Below are 25476 nucleotides of genomic sequence, written 5' to 3'. Positions count from 1 at the left end.
CTGTTGTATTTTTGAAATATAAAAACAAATGAATAAGATAAGACCAAGAGTCCTCACCTTAACCACTAACAGTATCCTCACCCTCCCTTCTTATTGATGTTAAGATGCGCCATACTTCCTGTATTCTGCTGTCACTTAAGAGTGGGGGGTCCACTGCCCCTCCCTATGCAGGGGCAGCCCTCAGAGGGTGGATGAGACTCGGCTGGTTGGCTGAGCATGTAAATACACATTTTAATTGCAAGGTTTGGCGACTGGCTAATAGAATCCCATTAGAGGGCAAAGCCTATGTGAAACACAACCCACTGCGGCAAAGGTCTAATTAACACATAATACAAAATTGTGACAGCGAAAGATAAGAGGAGACTGGGGAAAATACGGAAAGAACGACAGCCCTTCAAAACAACATGGCTGGGGGAATAATTAGAATTCCAAGGATGCTTCTTTGTCTCGTTACATTTTTTGTTCCTCTTATAATCCTAGCTGTGTGACTGTGTAAATGGCACACATGACAGGCATGAATAGTTATTATTAAATGGCGTACATTAATGTTTGTGCCTCAGATAAATGGCTTCTCACACGTAGAAAGCACTGGTGCAGCTAGCATGGCAGCCCAAGCCCTGGGATTTACAAAGTTGACTCTAAAGTAAAACAATAACAGATCTGTGTGTACACTTCTTACACACAGGATTTGTTTGTGTGCCCAGACTTGCATTCTCTGAATTTATCAGAAAGATGGAAAGACTGCACACCCCTTGGAAGCCAACATAGTTTTGCAATTCAGATGAGCTGTGTTATATCTGACTTTTCCCTTTGGTGCATGCTGTGGTTTGTTAGCATACCCATCATCAATTCAGCAGGCATGCATTACAAGCCAAAAGCATTGATCTTACTTTTCCAATCCTCATTTAAGTGTGTGTTTGTTAGGATGTTAGAAGATTCACAGAAGCTCCAATAATTTTTAAATCATGTAATAACGAACATATATGGCTAACATAGAATTAATGGGCCTGAGAAAGCGAATCTCATGCATAAGTGATCGCATGGTTCATGTGTGGTGTGTGTTTGTTTTTATAGCGGGAGGATGCTGACTCGGTATTTCCTCCATGTAAATGCAACATGATAAATGGGCTCACTATTAAAATTAGACAAGGCAAAGAAAGAGCCTCAACAGCAAAAGGAGAAAAACAAACCATGTCACATCCCATGATTTCTTCAAATTCACTTACAGAATTCACCTGGTTTTCTTGACAAGGAACAATTTCCACTCTTGCCTTACAATAAACATGTTGTTTTTAACCCTAATTCATTTTTAAATCGACCTCCTGATGTTACAGGCATAGACTGACATTTCTGTCATCATGATAGTCATGGTTATGGCCAATCTATAGTTTAGTTAGTCAACAAATCCTACATTGAATAACAACAAATAAACAATAAATGTATCCTACAGCCTGTGTATCCAAAGCCTCACACATTTAATCATATGTGCACCAAAAAAACAAATGATATCATACTGTCATCATTTCCTGCAAGCACACACAATATGCTGCTGGTAATAGTCCCAGACTAAAGCAGTATCATTCCTGTTTGACCCAGTTGTTTTAGGAAATGATAAAGCGTTTTTAAATAAAAAAGAAAGCATGACCCAAAAGTACCTCGGACTGGCTGGGAATTTTATTGAGATTTATGGTGAGTTAATGATTTGACAATAACATGTTTGACATATCATTAGATCTGCTGGTCTCTCTTCACTCTTTTGTTTGTTCCTTCTCTCAGCATGTGTCAGCCTGTCTCAAAACTCCCCTGAACACAGCCACATGGTCCTCGCGCAGCTAATGAATCATCGTTATGGATAACCTTGATGTATCATTTTATGGAATCATATTCACATGATTTTATGAATCATTCATGCGAATCATATCACCATATTACCATGCTGTTCAGAGCTTTTGAAAGTGCTGCATAAATCAAGTTTAATTATTGAATCAGTTAATTTATTATTGCATGTTATTATCTACAGCTGTTCCGAGAGCTGACATTTAAATGTATTGGATTTAGCAGTGATTCACACATAAGGTGATAACGAAGCATGAGGACGAGAACACTTCACAAACAAGCCGGACCCCTGCAGCTAGCTTTAGAAAACGGTATCTCACCTACATCATAAGAGAAACACCGGGAGGCTGAACTTAATATTCCACCGTTATAATAACAGCCAAGGATCAAACTAACAATAGCATCATCTTTTAAAGCATGGATATGAATAATTCTGGCCCTTAATGCGAGGTAGACAAATTCCTGCAGAATGCTAATCACCCTCATACGTCATGATGTCACGGCCAAGGTGACCACAGGAGATATTAATGCTCTGTGGAAGAGTTATGAAATCCCACACAGATCTTATTGTTGAGTCTGACTCCATCATCAACATGTAGGTTAATCAACATACAGTTTTTCCTCAGAGGCTGCACAGTGGGATAATTAAATACAACGCACATATATCACAGCTTACATTAGTGTATAATGGTTAAAGACGCAGACTTCATTATGTGGGCTGTGGAGAGAAAACGGAATATATTTATGTCCATGTCAGATATGTTCATGCGGGTGTACCTATACGAATATGTTGCAAAGTTCATGCTGATGCAAAGTTGACATTTTGGCCTGATGATGACACTGCAAGGAAAAAATAAAAGATCATGTGTCTGAAATTAAAAAAATTCTCGTGGCCATCCTCCCATTGGATTCTCTGTGTATAAGAGGAGATGCTAGAGATAGTTCAGAGGTTCTCCAAAAACAATGGGAATCATCATTTGGGAATCTATTAATGGACAGGATAGTATAGGAATTGATAGGGATGTATATTGAAATGTCACAAGGTCTGGGGACCATGAATCTATATGTTATATTTGATCAAGATAGCTTTCTCTGGGTCATATCAACATGGTTATCTGCAGGACTTCATGAGTGTTTACCTGTGTAAGCTGCTCCAGCCTCTGTTTGGCCCCCTTCAGGACAGGATCTGTATTACGGACGGACATCTCTGGGTTCTCCTTCTGGGCTTTTAAACTGCTGCCAACAACACGACCTGCATAACTACATAAAGACAAAACAAGAGAGAATTAAAGTTCTAAATGTCCTAGTTCTGAGTTCTTATCCTGCCCTAGTTTTCTCAGAGGCACTGAACTAGCATGCTCAATCAGGGCGTAGTGATTCACTTCATGTGCAGAGACACACGCACACCACAGTGTAGAATAAGTTATCTCCTGGCAAATGGGACAAAGAAGCAGAGGAGTCACTTGAGACATTCAGCTATGGTGACATGAGTTCATCTTGTCCTGATCTTAATCTTTACCAGCTTGTTGAAGTCATAAAGCTTTATTAGGAACATGTTTTAAAGTTATACACTTGACTCCATTAATAAAGTAACTCTTCCAATTAGAAACAACAACAAAACACTATAGTTGACAGCTCATATTTCTGGATTTCTACAGAGAGTTCAATTTCAAAAGGCAGCATTTTTATGGAGTTATGTGGTATTTTGTAATTTAATCTTAGTGATGAATGAATGATACACGTTTACATGATTTGTGTTACTGGACTATCAGAACAGGTGACACAGTCTATGTCAAAGGAGCCAATGTTCTTCCTCACTACATGATGTGGGACTAATAAAGGTATTCTGATTCTGATGCTTTACCAGGTATAAAATACCTTTTATTCTTAAGGATATTGGCTGTTTAAAAAATGTTTTGTCTGTTGCCATCTGTGAATGTGTTGAGCTTTCCAATGGGTCTCTCTTGCTTATTTCATCAAATCTAGCTTCTTTCGTGCATACTGTATTCTGTAACTTTAAACTACACTTTTACTGAATTCAAATGAGAAATTGGGTAGTGTAGCCTATATCTGGCAAATTAGCATCCACACTGAGTTTGATCCTTGATCATCTCAAATGTGGATTTTTTTAATGTAGTGGGTTTAAAGCAAATATCACGTCATGGTGTCAGTGGGTGGGGTTGCAGTGGGTGGATCAAAAGAAGGATGAAGTGAGAGAAAAAGCAAAAAGGAGAAGAAACAACAGTTTGTGAGTCATACTTTTCCAAGTCTCCAAGTTCCAAACCAGCTTTCCTAGCTAATACAATCAGCAAGTCACTAACCGCTGAGTACATACCCTTGAAAACACAAACACACTCTGGCTATGGCAACAAGGGGAATGGGTTGTGGGAACCAGAGAGCAGATTCATGGTGGATGTCAGCCTGAATCTTAAGAAATGACTTGAGTAATGCCAAAATATGGTGTAGTGGTGAAAACCCCTGCCTCTGGAGCCAGGCTAACCCCGCTGGTCTGGAGATCTTACCAAACACTTTAGTCTGATGCAAGTCTCTAGTTAAGATCCTCAAATCATTTTATTACCATGCATTTTGAGTCTTAATGCATACATTCTCCGTGAAATAAGGGTCACACTGTGGCTTAAGTCTTATTCAAGTTGAAGTGCTAATGTCCTGAGGTCTGACTCACAAAGCGAGATCAGCTTAGTTTTTTTTTTAGACATTAGAAATCCATTATAACTGGTCTCACAGTAGTGCTTATGAGCTGTGTCTGTGAGATACGTTTTGGATCCAGCTTTGAGAAAGTTCACAATGAATATGCGGCCAATTGCATACAACATCAACAGATCAAAAGCTGCAGTTTAATTTAACGGAGGCTGAGAGTACATATTCTCATGGGGAAATTAGGTCATTAAAGAGGCAGAAATAAAATAATGGAGTGGGGAAAAACAATAAAGCGCACAACTATAGGCGGAACTAAATAAAATAAATTATACTGCTGACTTTATTCAGTAGCGGGTTTGGTATAAACAATAATTACTACCAGTTATGCTCTTGTGTTTCTTATGATTATATCCCTTATTACAGCTCTGGTGTTATTGCTGCTGGATGCAGTGGAGATTACTGGAGGACAACTGCACTGTAACTGTAACATAATGGCTACAGGAAAATATCAATTGATGACCTCAATGTAATTGTAACACATAAGAAGTAGTAGCTATTTGTTTGTGTGCAAATACTTACACAGTTTAAGGATGGATTTATGGTTGACAAATGGGGTTAACAGATGTATCTGCACATTTTTTATGTATAGTTCCATGTCAGATGCAACAACATTGTTTTATAAAGCATGAGCGATAGACATACAGTAATAGTGGGTTGGCCGCTTATACAATTACTCAAAGATCTCAACATGCACTAGTCTAGATGTAGTTCACCTCCAAATTCCCAAATAACCGATTTCATGAAACAGACTACATTTCAAGAATCTCTTTAGTTTTGATACATAAACTAAAAGGTACATTTCAAACACAATCACCATGGAAACTGTTAGCATTGCTTACACAAATGCACAAGTAAACAGAAAAAGCTCACCTGCATCCCTTCTAATCTCTGTAAAGAATAAATTATGTTTTCCACTGTAGGTTTGGTATGAGTAAGCAAGGTTAATACAAACAGGATATGATGCAATGAGTACCAATATGGCCATGTAATGACAACAGGAAATTGGACTACATGTGAATGCATTAACACATGGGAAAAGGTCAGCACCAGCTAACTGATTTATACAATTCATGGTAAGAGATAGATCACAATATGAGAAAAATAGAAGGAGGAATGATGGAAAACGGGATGATTAGGGGGAAGGATTAAAAGAATACGCTAAATTAAAAAAACATATTCTGTGACCCAGGGGGAAATCCCCTAAATGTTTCAAAGTCCAGGAAATATTTTTCAACACCACACATTTAATAAATCGGCTACACCTAAATTAGTTTTGCCATATTCATGGTTTCCTTACATTAATTCAGCTAGATGTGTGTGTCTCAATTAGAAACAGAGCAAAGAGTGACAGGCAATTGATTTGACCTTTATTTATCCAAGGTTGGCTCAATGTACTTTATTTTTCTATACGACAACACCCTGTTTGCAGTCGGACTGACAGAAAACCAACTGATATTAATCAAAAGACAAGAAGAAAATAAAATAAATTACATTATTAGTCAGCCATCATTGTGTATTGGCTTTAAGGCTGCATAGATGTATAGAGTGCTTGGCTTTCAAATTAGCTTTTTTTTAGATTTCTTCATGAATAACCAGCTCTAGAGCAGTTATTCTTTTCAGAGCATTAAAAGATACATACAGGATAGCTTTTCTCCAACGAGACATTTGTAGATAAGTAACCACCAAGGGTTATTGTGCTTCTCAGTGAATAAAGACCAACCGACCTAATCATGAAAAATGCAGTTGTGGGTATTGTAATTATCTACACAGTAATGAATCCAAGAGCTTAATGTGGAGTGTGTAATGAGGACCTAAACGTAGAGGAGGGAGCATGTAGATTACATCCCCTTAATCAGGAACTGAGGGTAAAAAACTCAATGATGGCTTAAATCAAGGAAAAATCATTCTGAAATTAAAGATGCGCTTTTGTGACAGCAATGGACACAACAATTAGTCACAGCAAAGATGTGCACATTACTATAGTATATCTCTAGAAATTGAGTATGGTATAAATGTTGTTGTATTATCATTAAGTACCTTTATGGTTTATTAAAACCTGTTAAGCCCCGAGCCTGTTTTCCAGGTCTCAGGCTCGAAAATGACATTCCCAGAACAAATGACTATATATTCACTTCTAAAAGAGGTAAATTAATAATCTTTTATCTCAAAGCAATGATAAACCTGTGAGTTGGATGTAGAAGAGTCAGAATCAATATAGATGTTTTTATTTTAAAGTAAATTCAGATTGAACATAGTAAAAAAAATTAAATTATAGTGTCCGTCCAAAAAGAAAAAACATTACTTATAGTGAAAACCACCCTTGAATGATGGGATCGGAGACTAAAAGCTTTAGGAATCCAAACTATAACATATAATAAGTACCCTGTATCAAGATTAATGCAAAACAAAGTAGAGATTCAGCATAAAAAAACACTTCTAGGGTCATTTGGGTGGATTTGACCTATCTCTGGCTCTCCTTGGTCGATTTTGATGATTGACATCTCTTTTTAACCGTTATAGCCAATAGAATCAAGGGGAAGTTCCACATACACACGTTACCAAATAATGAGTGAGAGTGATGCGTAGCCAGAATACCCAAAACCGAAAGCTGCGATACACTCTGGTAGCTATCATAGCAGCTAATATGAAAACTCAGTTTTTGACATAAAAATGGAATTATGGATTATCAGTATTTTATTTTCAAAGTGACAGACTCATGCCCCTTTCACACCAGCGCTTTTTCAGCTCCGGCTCGGAGCTGAAGCCTGAAAAACGCCGGTTTTTCCTGTTCACACCGCAGCGGCGCCGGCTCTTAGCTCCGGAATCCGGTTCACTTCCAGCTCCAAAAAATTGTCGGTCTAGAGCAGGGGTGCCCAACCTTTTTTGAACCGAGAGCTACTTTTAAAGTTTCCAGTCTGCCGAGATCTACCAGTCCAAATAGAGAGGCGTAGCCATTACTGACAGCCTACAACCAGGTAAATACACACTTCTACTTGTATAAAACTGACCTTTGTACGATGAATACTTCATAAAACACTGCAGATCCTTTATCTTACCTCTTTCTAATCTACACACATACAAGTATTGAACTGAAGTTACACAACAGTGTTGTTATAAGTGGGTAATGTATTCAAGAAACATTGAACAGTGCTGCCACATATGACACAGGAAAAAAAGAAAATACTCTGAACCCTTTCTTTGCCATTATATAAAGATAGTGTTGCTACAAAAGTATAAATGAGGCTTACTAATAAGACAACTCAGATCTGAAGCTACACAGGAATCTGCTGCAACAGTGCAATACAAAAGACAACATTAATAGAATCAAACCCTTTTTTGTTGCATTTTAGTAGATTATAAAAATAAATGCCTTTAAAATAGGATGCAAGCAACACTAGTTTCTTAACCTGAATTGATAATAGACTATAATCAATTTAAGTTTGCATTCTTATACCATTTTGTACAATAATTATAATGAATAAGTTCAAACAAACTCAAACTTACAGCTGATTAATAACGATATCTAACTTGAGTTTTTATCATATCAAAAACCTGTTGAAATGCTTCTGTTATTTTTATTACGCATCGGCAGCCTCCAGGAATGCTTCTTTCACAACTTCGCCGTCTTTGAAAGACTTCATGTGTTTCGCAAGAACGTGACTGACACGATAAGATTCTATGGTAGCAGCCTTGCTCTTGTTGTTGGGCCTGGTGAAAATGGACTGCTGTGCATTTAGCTGTCCTTTCAGGCCCCTCACCTTTTGGAGCGTAGGGCAGAATCAGGAGGGAATTCCGTCTCGTAGCGTTTGTGCACTGTTTTGAAATGCCGCTCCTAAATGACCCTTCTTCGATAAAGCCACGCTCGCATTGCAGATGAGACAGATGCACTTTGAATTGGAATAGATACAAAAATAATCATCCTCCCACTCGGAGTTAAAATTATATATGTTTTGCTTCTGCCATAATTGCGGTCTTGTGTGTGTGCGGACTGTCACTCCTGTTAACACGGACAACGTTAGCGAACTAGTGCACTGCCCACTGCTCACCAGCCACGCCCCGACACATGGGGTCACGCCGGCCAATCACAAAGCTTTGATGCGTTCAAGTGCATTATTCTGGCACAGGAAGATTATGTTGCAGGACATTAACGATAAAACAGAATATTGTTGTTCTATTTTTAGACACATCTCGCGATCGACTGGGAATCTCCCCGCGATCGAGCGGTCGATCGCGATCGACTGGTTGGGCACCCCTGGTCTAGAGCAAGCGGCAAACTGTGGGGTAGAGCCGGGAAGCCAATACGGAAGTGCCACATACTGCAGTTCATATATTGGCCGATAGGCGATGGCTGCAGAAAGGAGCAATTTCCATAGACCCCCATGTTAAAATGCCCAACTTTACAGCAGAAAAAAAACATGTTTCTACCTCTGGCTCCATATATTTTATTATCGATATAGTTAGATTCCACCTTCATGATTATGGATCTGTGAGTGAATTGTTTTCTAACGCGACCCTTTTATTTATATTAGGTCTTAAAGTTTGTGCATAAATTAGGGCGTGGTCACATTGAGTGACGGCTCTGTCAAGTGCCTGCCGCTGTTAGCTTCTTGTCTCTCTGCTAGCTGCTCCGTGAAGCTAGATACAGGGACTCTGCCTGCTCAGCTCATCCAGGAAACACAACTTGTAGCCGGCCGTGGTTGTTTGTTCTTCATGCTTATATATCGGACTATTGTGACTCGCTCTGCGGTTAAAACAGACGGTGCATGAATGCGGTTTTGCGGTAAGTGAAATTCTAGTGCTTTATTTATGTGTTAATGATTTTAATCAGCTACGTAATGAATGGTAAGGCTTGGGTTAGCATGTAAGCTAGTGGTAGCTACATCGGTGCTAACGATTGTAATCGTAGCCTCCAAGTTAAAATCATAGACTGTATATATAAAGATTACAACGAAATAGACAAGTGTTAAGTGGGATAATACTGTTGAACAAACGGCTTCTGTTTGAGGTTGATAAAATAAGGTTACATCCTTGTAACTTAGAGATATTTTATTATGTAGGTAGAACTGTATGCATCTAAGGTTAATTTAAATTGGCTATGCTCAAGTATGTAGACAAGCTAATGTCGAAGTAGTGTATGTGAAATCAACCTCACAATAAGATGTGTGTATATTACAATTATTAATGTCATATTTCAAGATGATTACTTAGATATTACAATATGGTTGGTTGAGCTGGAGTTCATTATTGAGCTTACACGGTAACGTCACAGTCATCTGAAGAACGAACCCAAACCTTGTTGTTTTTATTAATTGTATTACCAAATGGGTATCAAATAAACAGTAAGCATTGGTAACACAACTTCCAAAGTTACAGTAAAATAAAAAGGCCCCTGACTCGGACAATACGCAATCCAACATGTTCAACAGAAGAGAATCGGTTATATTGTTTGTACACATGGTACTTTACATATATATATATATATATATATATATATATATATATATATATATATATATATATATATATATCTGTTTGTTTAAGGTGTCCAGGTGATGCAGACAGGCTGGACCAGAGAGTGAGAGACAGAACTGGACTCCTCACAGCAGTGAACTTCAGCACAGGTACAAATACTCTTTTTTTCATACTGTACAAAGAATCAAGAAAGATATTGGTTTAAATGAATGAAGTATTGACTTGAATACACTGATATACATTCCATTAAACAATACTAAATACTAGATCACCTACACATCAGTTAAGTTGAGGGTTTTTTCCATGCAAAAAGTTACATTTAGATGATAACAAGCAATATGACTTTGTCAGCTTTCTAATTTAATGTATTGAAGGCAAAGATATTTAACACATAGTGAGAACTGCTACTATTTATCTCTCAATATTGTCTGTAAAAAACGTGGTAAAAGTTATTCTTTCAGTGAGACAACAGAGCAAGCTTCTACAGTTGCACTACGTTTTGATAACAGTTAAATATTATTTTGATAATAACATATATTTCAATGTTGATGAACTTCATACTGTTCATTCATAATCTGATTGTCTTTGTAGCTCATTGTTGAAATAAAAAAAAACATTACAATTACAAAATAATTATATCTACAGCCCCTAAACACACAAACACACCGCTTTCATAAATAACACACTTGTTCTGCAATAATATGTTTTATGTTTCCTGTCATTTTTGTTAGGAAAGGACATGCCTGAAAGACAGGACATTTTCTCCTTCTCTGAGGGTCAAGAAGAACATCCAAGAGGAACATTAAAAGCTTGATGTTATGAGATTTTAAGACCAGTACAGGACATTCACTAAGAAACTACTTTTATTGTAAAAACAGTCAGCTGATCGAATGCAGCTATTTCCACATCTACACTCCATCAGCTGATTATTTCTATTTGCCTCACTTTATGAGCTTCACAACATGTACCTTGTTTTGCAATGTCACAAATAAATGGGGCCAATCTTCAGTCAGATGTGAATGTGTAATCTAACATTTTCAGTAAGAATAATGGACAAAAGGAGTGCAAATACAATTTATTGAAATGTGAACCAAAAGTTAATAAAATGTTTTAAATAAAAAGCACATATGGACAGAAGGTGTAAACCTATTAAATGTATAAGTAAACACATTTAGTCAAATAAAGTGACAGACTAGGCCTGTGCAGTTGGTATCAGCTTTGCCCAGCATGGGCTCCTCCATCAGGCCTGGTCCTCCTCGCAGAGGAAAGACCCTCAGTCCTCTCCAAACCAACAGACAGGACGTCCATCACACAGAGGTTTCTCCCTGAAGTCTCTGCAGCTCTCTGGACACCACGCTGTCTCAATCCGTCCACGCTGAATATGAGATTGGGAAAATGAAAATAATAAATGCTTTAGACAATAAGAAACATAAAGTTGACTGTTGAGTTGCTCAGTTTTTTTAGATTGTCAATACTATTACTGTATAACTAATATCTCAGGTTAAGAGGCACATTCAAATAAAGATTAGTCTTTAAATACATTTTGTCTTTTGAATTGTTTGTCTAAAGTCAAGGATCTATAACTGGTACTTAGTTTTAATGATACAGTCTGGTTATTATGCTGTTTGGAGGAGGCCTCACAGGTAAGAGCACTAACTAGCTACCATCACATGTACCTTAGCTTGACTTAAATGTATTAAACGTATAGTTAAGTGATATCAAAATATAAATAACTAATGTCATGCAAACATATTAATATTTGCTTGATTCCAGTGTTGAATTTAGCACAATTGCATACAAACGTTAAGGGGTTTTAAGATTCTGAAGTATTATGCTAAAAGCTCAATAACTTAGATTATTATTTATAGTTTTGCTGAATAGTTTCATGTCCGCTTACCTTAGAAACGTAAAATGCGACGGCAGCGTGCAGATGGGGAGCATGTTAGCTTAGCTTGGTAGCTTCAGCTAGCTCTGGGACTTCCAGCTCGGTGGCAGCAGGTCCCGCCTCGGCTCCGCCTCTTTGCCCTTATTTGGAGCAGGCTGGAGAAGGCGGGAGTTGAACTCTGGCGTCACTGTCGAGCCGTTAGTGGCCGACTCCGCCTACTAAGGGCTTCACGGCAACTGCAGAATCCTATGGGTGACGTCACGGTCCCTACGTCCATTTATATATACAGTCTATGGTCTAGACTAGAGGCAAGAGCTTCAGAGCTAAGAGGTGGCGTCGCTTACGTCGAGGCGTGCAGGAAACTAAACCCACCTCCCCTGAACATGGGTCGACGCCTGCCTACAAGCAGTAGTGCTTATAAACACACTTTATAAAGTCAGGCAACACTAACCAGGCTTCGTGTGATTCTGTTTATTTGTACCTTACTTTGACCATCCGTTCACTGTTATTGATCATTGTGGAGAGAGGCAGACGTTTTGTTTTGTATTGTAGCAGCTATCGGATGGAATCAATACATGGGCTGCCAGGTTGTCGTGTCCGACTATCACAAGTAGAATCATAATAAAAATACGCCGGTAAAATGTGCGTGTAGAAAACGGTTTATGCCACAATAGGATAGCAATAGCAAGTAGTCAGTTTAGCTTCGGTTGCTATGCTAATATCACCCATTTTATACCAGAGAAACTTTCATAACAGCGTTGTGATGCCAAACAGCGTAAATTCAGACTGACACACATTCAGGGGAACTGGGGATATGTATCAGCTGCTTGTGCAACCCAGTCTCACGGCATTTCGTGTTCACCAACACGAATTTTAATCTATTGATTCGTGTTCACCAACACGATTTGCCCCTTTTTTTCGTGTTGCACAGCACGATTTTAAAAGCAATGTATTTCTACTGCCTGCAGCACGTCTTTTTCTCCGGTCAGGTCGAGGAAGACCGGAAGCTGTGTGGTTCATAAAAACATGTTCTTACTCAATATCAAGCCACAGTTATTGCTTTTATTTGAAATCGTATAATTTCGGACTTTTGTTGCCGTCTGTGAGGAAAATAAATGGGGCTCAGAGCCTCAGGATACTGAAATCTGTATTTTTTAAATCTTTTTTTCCTTCTAATTTGTTATTCTTTTCAAAATAACACACTGTTATTTACTCACCAATAACACACAATTATCCTTGCTTTTATTTATTGGTTTAATTCCATAATCTCGGGCTTTTTTGGCGTCCGTCAGGAACTGAATTTCAAAATAAAAATAACTAATTGTGGGAAAAACGAAAACGTTCAGTAAAGACGTCCCATAGAACATTTTGCGAAACACAATAGCCAGCATGTGTAGTTCTGGGGGGGGCGTTCGATTCCAGTTTTGGATAGTCTGGCGTGGTTTCGTTCCATTTCCCACAGCTGTTTGACGCTCTGCGTAACCTTACGGGGACTGTAGTCCTAAACGATAGCTGGGGATTATGGGTAGTGTAGTGTCTTCGGCCATCCTAAACTCAGAAATGTTGACAATCGCAATGATGCTCGAAATGTCCCTTATAGCCAGGCCTACGTCTGTTTCCGGTTATTTTTATTTTGAAATTCAGTTCCTCACGGACGCCAAAAAAGCCCGAGATTATGGAATTAAACCAATAAATAAAAGCAAGGATAATTGTGTGTTATTGTGCTTTACCGCACCGTTGTGACGAAAAGGGAGCTGAGCCAGAAGGCAAAGCTCTCTGTCTACCGGGCCATTTTCGTTCCTACCCTCACCTATATGGTCATGAAGGATGGGTCATGACCGAAAGAACGAGATCGCGGATACAAGCGGCCGAGATGGGTTTTCTCCGCAGGGTGGCTGGTGTCTCCCTTAGGGATAAGGTGAGAAGTTCGGTCATCAGGGAGGGACTCGGAGTTGAGCCGCTCCTCCTTCGCGTCGAAAGGAGCCAGTTGAGGTGGTTCGGGCACCTAGTTAGGATGCCACCTGGGCGCCTCCCTAGGGAGGTGTTCCAGGCACGTCCAGCTGGGAAGAGACCAAGGGGTAGACCTAGGACCAGGTGGAGGGATTATATCTCTTCGCTGGCCTGGGAGCGCCTTGGGATCCCCCAATCAGAGCTGGTTGATGTCGCCAGGGAAAATAAAGTTTGGGGCTCTCTGCTGGAACTGCTACCCCCGCGACCCGACCACGGATAAGCGGGAGAAGATGGATGGATGGATGGTGAGTAAATAACAGTGTGTTATTTTGAAAAGAATATCGAATTAGAAGGAAAAAAATATTTAAAAATACAGATTTCAGAATCCTGAGGCTCTGAGCTCCATTTATTTTCCTCACAGACGGCAACAAAAGTCCGAAATTATACGATTTCAAATAAAAGCAATAACTGTGGCTTGATATTGAGTAAGAACATGTTTTTATGAACCACACAGTTTCCGGTCTTCCTCGACCCGACCGGAGAAAAAGACGTGCTGCAGGCAGTAGAAATACATTGCTTTTAAAATCGTGCTGTGCAACACGAAAAAAGGGGCAAATCGTGTTGGTGAACACGAATCAATAGATTAAAAATCGTGTTGGTGAACATGAAATGCCGTGAGACTGGGTTGGCTTGTGTGAGTTGGAGAGTGAATACTTTAGAGCGGCCGCTGCAGTGTGAGCTAACCGGGAGCTAACGGGAGAATAAACTCCCGTGGAAGAGCAGCCAACACTGCAGCGGTCAGTAAATGCCGCAGAAACACATTAATAAACAATGAACCACGGCACTCTGGAGAAAAGCATAAGGTTGGAGAAGTCGTTATTTAATTTAATCTGGCTTCGTGTGATTAAAAGCAACACGATCATCGACCCGACGCAGTTATTGTTGTTGTTGTGAACGCCGTCAGGGGAGCAAATCAGCGATGTAAACGGTGACGTCATAACGCAGCAGCGGCATCACCCAGTCGGGCTCTGGGCGGTGTGAACAGAGCGGGAGCAGAAAAGGGAAACCGGAGCTGAACCAGAAAAGCTCCCGCTCGGAGCTAGAAAGGGAAAAGCGCTGGTGTGAAAGCCGCAACATTGGATTAACCTATGGATTAACCTTCAGCCGTGTTTTTCTCGTTTTAATGCCATTAAACACAACTTTTGATCCGAATAACAGCAAAAGGTAAGACATATTGCCGTGTTGGCTACCTAAAGCTCCGTGTTGGAACTTGTGACGTCTGTATTTGCTTCCCATTTCGCGAGCTCAGTGATGATACTAATACCGCTAGAATCTGTGGAATTTCAGCTTGCTAGCAAAGCTTGTTTGCAGATCCGATAAGTAATAAAGTATTTATACCTAGAGTTCTATGCTAAGTGCGGTAGCATTTTTTCGCACAGGGTTCATTTTGACGCTTCTTGTGAGACTTGTGTTTTGTTTCGGTAAAAATGGTTCGTATCGTCAGTTAGCTGAGTTTCTTCCCGTTAAATTAGTACAACACATTCATAGTTTATTAAATGTTAAGAAGCCGAGACACAGTTTCGTGAAAAAAATGTTAAAATATTGAAGTTAATTAAGAAGTATTTGTAATTTCTATGCTGAACAGAATCAGCAACACAGTATATTTGTGTATCATCTGCATAAAGATGTATTTTACCATCAAGCATGAAATAAATGCCTTTCACATAAATGGTCATTTTAGCATGGCTTAATCCACAGTATTGAGACACAGTAAAGGCTGTCGCTGATATAATGACGTCAATGTGTGACAAGCTCTAAAATAAATTACAGCCATCTTTACTGACTCCTAAAACAGGAAATCTTATGTAATCTTTCATCTTTTATAATTAAAATGAAAAATATTCACATCGTCTCAATCATTTATAACTAAAATACTATGTAATGTAGGGATGATCATCTCTAAACGTAGAGTAATGTGGAGTTATATCTCTCACAGGCTCTGCCCTCTACTGGACTCTATGGGTACTACCTTATCATGCAAGCATTCACCTACTGAGATTTCTATGGACGTAGCCGGCCCCGGGGCGGGCCTACCTGAATGCGTGCGCATCTCACTTCCGTATTAAAGGAGGCCTCGCCTCCTGACCACCATCCTTTACTCTTCAGCGAGCGGAGGTGATAGCATAGCACTGAGTCCGAGACGTATTTTTTGAGAGAAAGAGAAAGAAAGATAGCGGGCGCCGACCCCCACCACCTCTGCTTCGAGTGTTTGGGGGACCAGGATATGGCCGAGGTGGTGCCATTTTCACGTTCGCCATTTCCTTCAAGCTCCCTGGATGATGATCATGGCTGCGGGTGTGTGGGCTACTCGCTCATTGCTAGAGATGCCCCCGCCTCACCAGGTCAGAGTGATTATTGGATTTGGGCCGCAAGGCCGAATAAGTAGCTTGGTCCACGAGCCTTGCCCCAGGCCCGGTTCCCCCGGGGACCGGTGCTCGGTGGCTTCACATGATATAGGGTCGACCCTAATTCATCACAGGCCGCCGCCGCTGCCTGCCTTGTGATGTCCCTGGGATATCACGTCGCATGGCATTTCTTTCTCCAAAGAGGACTGTGTTGATCTCCTGGGAGCCCCCGTCTTTACGGGAGGGCTCTATGGATCGATATCCCTGCTCACGGGATAAGGAGTAATCGCAGCGTGGCTGATTATTGCCCATCCCCAGCGGAAGAAACACTGTCCTACACTCCCCGCCCCCGCTGTAAACCCCAGTATAGGGAGCCAGCAGGTGGGCGTGTGCACGTGAGTGGAATAAACCGTGTGCTGTCAAAGCACTGTGCGGGTTCAAGAGACGCTATTGCCGGCGTGCTGTTGTCAGAAAACACACCTTGCCTGGTATAATAGCTCTGATTAATGCATTTCACCGTTGAATGGGAAATACAGCGTTAATACGTGGGCGCGCGGCCCTCATGAGAGTGGCCGCGGTACGTTCAGGGACCTCCGCAGGGGAACGGTGGTTTATGTTTGTAAACTCTAGTTCTAGAGTGATGTGTGTGTGTGGGAAAAATGCATTCAGTGAGAACGAGTGCATTTATCCCAGAGTAAGAGTAATCTCTCTCCACAATTCCACTTTTACCCAAAATGTCCGTTTCGAAGAGACGGCATGAGCCGCTTTCACACCGCAGGACTTGCCGTACCACGGCACTGAATCCGCCAGGGGGCTAGTGCCAATCGCATTCACACCGCAGTACTTTCCCTGAGGCAAGATTACGCTGACGTCACTTCGTCTTCTTCTTCTCTGGGTTTACTGGCAGGCCGCAAAACCACTTCACGGCGAGTACAAAAAAAAAACGAGAGAAGAAGAACTACACGGGGGAGGGGGTATAAAGCCCACCTGCTGTATGAGGCGTTTGTTTACTTTCCGACCTCAGACATGATGGAGTTCATAAGGGTAATAAGGGTAATTTACAAATAAAATACCCCATTATAACAATGGACTTTATCTTTTTATATATTTATGGGCCGTCCTCTCCAGGCTTGGCTCCTGAGAGGGACAGGCTGAGACAGGGTGGAATGTCTGATAGCGTTATTCAGTCTATCCAGGCAGCTAGAGCGGGATCCACCACAGCCTGTTACAGGCCAAAGTGGCTGGGATTCCAGCGATGGTGTGAGGAGCGGAAAGAGGAGCCCCTATCTTGTGAGTTGGGCTCCATTTTTTTCCTTCTTACAGTTATTGGTGGACAGAGGACTAGCTCATTCTACTATAAAGGTGTATGCAGCAGCCATCTCGTCCTGTCATGAGGGATTCAACAGCAGGTCAGCCTTTTCTCATCCACTGATGTTGCGGTTTTTACAGGGGGTCAGGAGGCTGCGCCCAGTAGTGCGCGCCTCCACCCCGCAGTGGGACCTGCCGCTGGTGCTCGAGGCTTTGGTCACAGAATCAGTTGAGCCTCTGGAGCTCTCCTCCCTGAAAGCACTGTCGTGGAAGACAGCATTGCTACTTGCCTTAACGTCAGCCAAAAGAGTGTCCGAGTTAACCGCTCTGTCGGTGCACCCGAGCTGTTTACTGATTCGGGGTGACTGGAGCGGCGCGACACTCAGACCGAACCCCTCCTTTGTGCCCAAGAACCTAAGGAGTGCGTTCAGGTCAAGGGTTATTCAGTTGGGGGGATTTAGTCTTCCACCTCATGGTGGGGCCAGGGAAGCTAAATTACACCTCCTCTGCCCGGTGTGGGCGTTAGCATGTTATGTAGAGCGCACAGCTACCCTGAGACGCACTGAACAGCTGTTTGTGTGCTTCGGGGGCGGGGTGACTGGAAAAGCTCTGTCCAAGAAACTCCTGGCAGGCTGGCTTTGCGAAGGCATTGCACACGCCTACGAGCAGGCAGGGAGAGCCTGTCCCACGGGGGTCCGTGCGCACTCCACACGAGCTGTGGCTGCATCAACAGCCTTATTCAACGGTGCGAGTATGGAGGATATATGCACGGCAGCGTCTTGGTCAACGCCAGGCCCCTTCATAAAGTGTTATTTCTTGGATATGTCTGGCTCTTTCTCAACGTCTGTGCTTGCTGGAGCAACACAGGACTGGTGAGGGGGGGGGGGGCTGTTGGTCAGTGGGCATCTGACCCTCTCCCCGGGCGTAAAATGCCCTTACGTTTCTCCGGACCCCTGGAGGGTCGCGGGGGACGTGGGGTGCTCTGGGCCCTTTTTCAGGGCTGGAGGGCTTCCCTCGCCTGCCTGGGGGCAGGAGGGGGAGAGCCCTCCATACTAAAGTCTCTACACACTCGGCACAGGGTCAGTGTTTGAGTGTGGGGACATAGGGGGCACTTGCATTCTCCCCGTGTTCTTTAGGGACTCAGGAGGGAGAGTGCATAGTGAACCCTTACAGGGCTGGGGTTTTTTCCCTGTCTGCCTATAGGTGGATGCAGGGGAGCCCTCAGCACTGTTTTTTTCGAGCACACTTTTTTTCGCGAGGCAAGCGCGTAAGGGTGTGCTCTATCGGCCGCAGCCCAGACTTCTCCACAGTTACAACCGAGGCGGAGGTGAGTGAGGCGCAGTGGCTGCTAAAGCCGGTCAGGAGGGGGACAGTGAGGTGGAACGGTGTGCTGGACGACAGTGCGTGCATACATCGGGGCCTGTGAGAGATATAACGTCGGGTTATACGTATTGTAACCCTTGTTATATTAGCACAGGCGGAGCCCTCTACCTTGGGGCACTGTCTGTCCTATACCGCTCGCTGAAGAGTGGTGTAGGATGGTGGTCAGGAGGCGAGGCCTCCTTTTATACGGAAGTGAGATGCGCACGCATTCAGGTAGGCCCGCCCCGGGGCCGGCTACGTCCATAGAAATCTCAGTAGGTGAATGCTTGCATGATAAGGTAGTACCCATAGAGTCCAGTAGAGGGCTCCGCCTGTGCTAATATAACAAGGGTTACAATACGTAACCCGACGTTATTGACAGGAATGTCTTCAGGTGTTATTGATTAGCAATTCCAGGATGGATGGATGAGGTAGGACAACAATATGTATTAGGGTCACTGCAATCTCCATCGCAAATGCAGAGGGAAAAGTGTACCAATTTCTATGACTTTGACTATGTAAGACATAATTAAAATATACATGATTAATTTGCCATGCTCTGTAATGTTTGGTGCAATGGAAAGAAGAAGAAAGGATTCATGTTGCTTCTCCCCTCAGCTGTCAAACATCAGCATAGCATTGCAAGCTGAAAAGGGAACAGAGAGAGTTGGTTGTGTGAAACTATGTGTTATTTGCAGGAAGAGACATTCTTAAAACACCCTGCCAGCTGCAACTAAACATCTGTTGAAGGCTGAACAGATATCATTCTCGCCTAATGCTCAACAGCCATCAATTTACTGAAGGCTGAAGGCGAAGGCGGGGTAGCTTTATTTGTTTTAACTTGAGTGCCTCTCAGGGTTATTACATTCATTCAAATGAGTTTAAGCAGAATAATGCAATTTTGATTGGAGCCACAGAGATCAGATATTTGGCCTCTTTCATCAATTTGGTCTAATATTTAAAAAGAAACTTGAGTCATTTCTTGTTCAAAAACCTGTAATTAACATGTAGGAATTGCACAAATCTTTAGAATCATTCAGAAATCCCACCTAGATATTTAGGAAGAGAGAAAGATATCAAAAGCATCTGCACGTTTAAGAATTCTCTCACGTCTAATACCTGCTGTCCTACTGAAAGTATTGGGAGCTGTCAGAGGTGAGAATGAGCTGTTGGGCAGATTACAGACTGTCTGGATGCCCTGTCTGTTTGAGGAGGCAATAATGTTGCAGAAAGTGTGCTGCAGACGACACACAGAGTGACATTTAATAAGATCTGGAGAACGACACACATAAATCACCAGCAACGTAATGACAAAGCTGCTCTGCTGTTGCCCTCGGTTACAGCAGGGTTGTTAACAGTAACGTTTAAAGTGACTTTGGCATGCACTGAAACACACACACACACGTCCCAGAGTGAAATGAAATTACCCTGAGATAGTGATCTGATCTGAGCGAGGTGTGTGAATATAAGAGTCACAGCCTCAATTGTACATCTAGATGCATTCCTGTGTCATTTACATACCTCTATCTCACACACACATACACACGTACATGACACCTGAGGCACCTGTACCCCCTGTAAAATACATGAAAGTGATACGCTGTGGTTTGTATAGGAAACATTGGCACTTTGTCTCACTTTCTCTATCCTTCGTATTCCTCTTCAGCCCCTCCGGACATTTCTTTCTGTCTTTTATCAGCAGTGTCCTGACTCTGTGGAACATCAATGGCTGATGTGAAACAGATTTTAATGCATAAATCTGTCACGTGAAATTGGTAAAGTACTGGGTGTGGTTTTTCTTCAGAGATGAAAGCAAAGCTAATAACTTGTTATTTAGGATGGTGATAAGATGCTTCCCTCTTCTGGAGATAACTGCTATTACAGCTCTAACGCATCAATTTAGGAGTACAGTTTAGTCCGTTTAGTTAGCTGGAAACACATACTGTATTTAGAACTTTAAACTGTAACTGTTTTAAATATTACAGCACAGTTATGCAATACCATTCACTCCTATACCTCATCATTCTTCATACGCATGTCAAAGAGTTTCAGAGACATATTAGACACTGCGATAAATATCACACACACTCTGGATTTCATTTTTAATCGCCATTTTTTATGGCCACTGTAAATTATCTACAGATGTGGCTGTGACATTAAGAGGAATAAAGGATGACTTAAGTGACTTAAAATGTCCTTGTATTATATACATGTCTTATATTACGTGGAACAGATGTATTGAGTTTCTAAAAGTTATTTTGAGGGCTTCTAAGTATATTGTCATGGACAAAAAATAGTGAAGATGGCTCTGTGTTAATAATGTGCTTAATTAATGTAGAAGTGCGGTTTGTACTTGTAGTGTTATATTTGGACAAAATGTGAATATATTTGCATCGTGTATATAAGTATGTGATTGTTTCTGTATACAAATTAGTTATCACATAATAAACCATGTACTTTTATTTAAAAGCTCATAGTGTAATATTAAGGGTTCTTTTTCAGTTTTACCTGTGCCATGATCTCAGTTTATGTTCGGCGTAGCTTATATCAGTGTTTACTCGTAGTTCTCTACTTTTTTCAGGTCATTAGGTCAATCACTGGTAGTTGTATTCTGAGATTTTTACATAACATTTCTTAAATGTAAAAGGCATTGTATGTTCTCTCACCTTAAAATGGATTGCGTGTTTGTTTTGGCATTCTGCTGATCCCGTATAAATAACTGTTCCAACTACAGTTTCTATTGTGGTTAGCTTGACTTTGGTGCTCTTTAGGAAACGAGGCCTACTGCTCTGCTGACCCATCTTCACCATCATGCTAGCTCGTATCAGTATAATCATGAAAAGCGCTGATAATCTGCTCTCCTCCCCGTTATCATGCACTCTCAGACTTTCTCATCATTCTGTGTGTTTTGCCGCCTACAGTATCTCTTTGTTCTCACACACAGGGCCGGCCCGTAGCACTGGCGTTATAGATGTTCGCCAAGGGCGCCAGATCTGGGGAGGCGCTGCGCTGGCAGCTCTCGGAGGAAAAAAAAAATGTTTGACAGTTGGTGCTCAACCTAATTTTCGGCCTTGATGTAACAATATTCATAATTAAGTAAATGTAACACCCTTTTCACCCCGGTTACACGTTTCATTTGCCCTGTACGAGGGGCGCTGTAAGTGATGAAAATGGGGGATGTTGCCTGGCTTATCAGGCGCCTGCAACTCACAGCCAAAGTGCGAGTGAGCGTGGGAGCGAGCGAGGGAGAGAGGGAGGGCGCACCGGTACCGGCGCTGTTGTTATTATAATCTGGTGCTAGCTGCGCTAACGGATATAAGGAGAATATGTTTCTACAATAATGTGGAGGGAGAGTCCTCTCCAGTCAGACTGAGAGGCTGATAACTACAGCTCAGTGAGGTAAAGGACTCTGAGTGTTTAGATAGTTCACTTTAGTCTAAGTTATCTCAGTGGGTCTCAAACGGTTTGGTCACAATTTATGTAAACACATATTTCCAAGGCACTCCTTTATAATTATTGGTATAAACAGGTTTTAAATCATTTCAATGTATAGGCTACTATAGGACAGTAAACCAAAAATATCGTTTAAAACTGGAGAGATAAAAAATATGCATAAATAAATCAATGTTAAAGGTGGGGTAGGTAAGTTTCAGAAACCGGCTCGAGTGCACTAAAATTTGAAAGTACACAGCCGAAAAGAATCCGCCCCTTCCTTCAGACTTCCTTACAGAGCACCTCCTCCAACACACATGAATGTGTGTTGGAGAGCGCCAGCTAAAATCTCGCCTAGGGCAGCAAATTGTCTAGAGCCGGCCCTGCTCACACACACTCACACCAACTTCGACATTTGTAAGTGAAGTGGGTCAGAGGGTGGAGGAGATGAATGGAGCTCTGAATAGAAGGAGGGAGAGATGAATGGGCGGCTGAATTAATGAACGGACAGATGGATGGATAGATGTCAGAGAGAAGAAGATGTAAAGAGGTCAGAGAGGCAAAGACTGGACAAACTCCAACACGACCAAGTGTAACTATCTCTTCCCTTCCAAGAGATAAAACTCTAAAACACATTTCCCAGATAGAGGCGGTCTGAGGATTTCCAAATATGTCACTCTCAGTCTTGTTCAGAACCCTCACCTTACTGACCTGCAGAAAGTTTCAAAGTAAATTGTGGAAAGCTAAGAATCAACTTCATACCACTGAAGCTTTATCTAGCACTCAGACTTCAGGGCCTTTCAGAAACCATGAGGATGATAAATTGACTTCTGCCTGATCTGGCACATCAAGCCACTTGTTGTGTAAGCTATACTACAGCATCTCTTTTAATGCCAAAACATCCCTTGTATAATAAATGTTTTCATTTGACAATAAAAGGTAATTCACAATGTAGTCCACAATTACACATCCATTCTCGATGGTATCGCTGTAAGAACCTGGGTCCTGGCTTCATATGATTCAAAGCTTGTGAATGCTGATTGAATGTCACTTTAACTGGAGTACAGCACAACCCTTGGTAGTGTTTTTAGTAAGACGTGTGCTTTCCTGCTATGACAAGTCAAAGACATTCTCATAAAAAGGCTGCTGTAAGACTATTAGCTAAACTGCACACTTTTCTATGTGGGTTTATTGTTGTAATCACAATCAGTGATACCTCCCGATGCCAATTGAAACATATTATACTGTTATTTTAGGATGAGCCACACTATCAGATGATATATTACAACATGTATTACCGTAATGAGTTTAGTTTTTTATACACGATGTACAATTTCATCCTTAAATTACGTTTGAATTAGACAATATATCTTAATGGGGTCCTGCTCCATGTCTCTTGAAATATTATCAGAAGCTAAAAACATAGCAGAGCCATCTGAGGTTTACTAGCCATGACTGAAGCACTGATGGAGACAGAGCACGGTGTGTGTGTGTCTGTGTGTGTGTGTGTGTGTGTGTGTGTGTGTGTGTGTGTGTGTGTGTGTGTGTGTGTGTGTGTGTGTGTGTGTGTGTGTGTGTGTGTTGGTGTGTGCGTTTATGTGTGCCTATTTGTCTTGTTACCAGTTTAAGCTGCCAATGTAATCACCATGAGAAAGACTCTGGAAACAAACTCTCTAACCTTCACAACCCTGTCACCCCCCCACTCCCAGCCTGGCAACTATAAACACGCACAAACACACACACACAAACACACACACACACACACACACACACACACCCATATGCCTCACTTTTGTAAAATCAAAAATCATTCAGACTAAAATTTAGGCACAGTCATGGATGACTAGGAAAGTGAATAACTCATTACTGTTGTTCAATACCAGCTAAATGTAGAAAGATCAAATTCCACCAGTGTTACATGAGCTTCTCAAAAGCAATTTGGAGATTTCACTTTGATTTCAGACTTAACATGATTTACACCAGTGGAGCAGTTGAGTAGAAATACAATCTAAGGTGGCTGTTAACATCTGTCTCACAGTCCTGCTGGGTGATTACACTGAAACTGTGACTATAGCACACTGGGACAAATATACCCCCTATTGTATATCCAACCCAGTCTCACGGCATTTCGTGTTATAGTCACAACATGTAATCTATTGTACATCAATATTCCTGCACTATGCTGAAGCTTCTGTGCAGGTGGCAGTACAGAGGGCAAATTAACAAATTAACCATCTTGGATTATCATGGACTCCTGAATCCTGCACATGCCTTAAATGTCAGCATAAGTGTGTCCCAGGCCTTAAACGTAAAGGTCCCCTATTATACTGTTTTTCATCAATATATTATAGGTCTCAGATATACAAACATGTCTCTGAAGTGTTTGGCTCGAAACACCAAACAGATCATGCATTAGCATTCCATTAACTCCTCTGTTTCAGCCCTGTTTCAAAAGTGCTGATCCTCTGTCTTTTACTTTAGATGAAAATAAGGAGCCACTCCCCACGCCCCACTGAGAGATATTTGGTTAAAAAGAACACAATGGTGCTCTAGGAGGAAATTCAGGTGATAAGGTGTGGGGGGGGGGGTTACCGTGGTTGGTTATTGGCTAATGCAGCGGTTCCCAACCTTTTTCAACTCAGGGCCCACTTAAGAATACAAAAAAATGTTGCGGCCCACATTCAACCATAAACAATACGGAGGCTAAATAAAGTTCTGATTGGTCAATTCAGAACATGTGACACGTTGTAAATCCAGTAGAACAGACCGCTGTCAAGGACTGTAATGACCGTTGCTAAGGAGGATCAAGAAAGAGAAAGGAAGAGAGGTTAAAATAAAAATAAATCGTAATAATGAAAATGTTTCCACACAAATCATAATGTTTTGCAAATTATTTGGCGGCAAATATTGAATTTACATTTACAACATTTAATATTTGATTTGGTCTTTTAATGAAGACCGCACACAGTTAATAAATACAACTATTCTTCTGGCTAAAATACATATTTTTAAATGTCAATCAAGGATAGTTATGTAAATTGTAAATCCCTGTAATGATGCTGTATGATGTCCTTTTTTGTTGTTCTGTTTATGTTTTTATGTTTCATG

General features: G+C 41.4%; 1 protein-coding gene across 1 annotated transcript in view; it reads right to left on the bottom strand.

The window, feature by feature from the left end:
* The window catches only part of LOC117542435 (glypican-5-like), a 73727-nt gene that overhangs the window by 23810 nt on the left and 24441 nt on the right, over positions 1-25476 (bottom strand). The window contains exon 8 of the mRNA XM_034210092.1: positions 2976-3096. Coding sequence (XP_034065983.1) covers positions 2976-3096 — 121 coding nt within the window. The remainder of the gene's footprint in view (positions 1-2975; positions 3097-25476) is intronic.

Source organism: Gymnodraco acuticeps, unplaced genomic scaffold, assembly GCF_902827175.1.
Source record: "Gymnodraco acuticeps unplaced genomic scaffold, fGymAcu1.1, whole genome shotgun sequence".
NCBI lineage: Eukaryota > Metazoa > Chordata > Actinopteri > Perciformes > Bathydraconidae > Gymnodraco > Gymnodraco acuticeps.
This window is presented reverse-complemented; position numbering and strand designations above follow the sequence as displayed.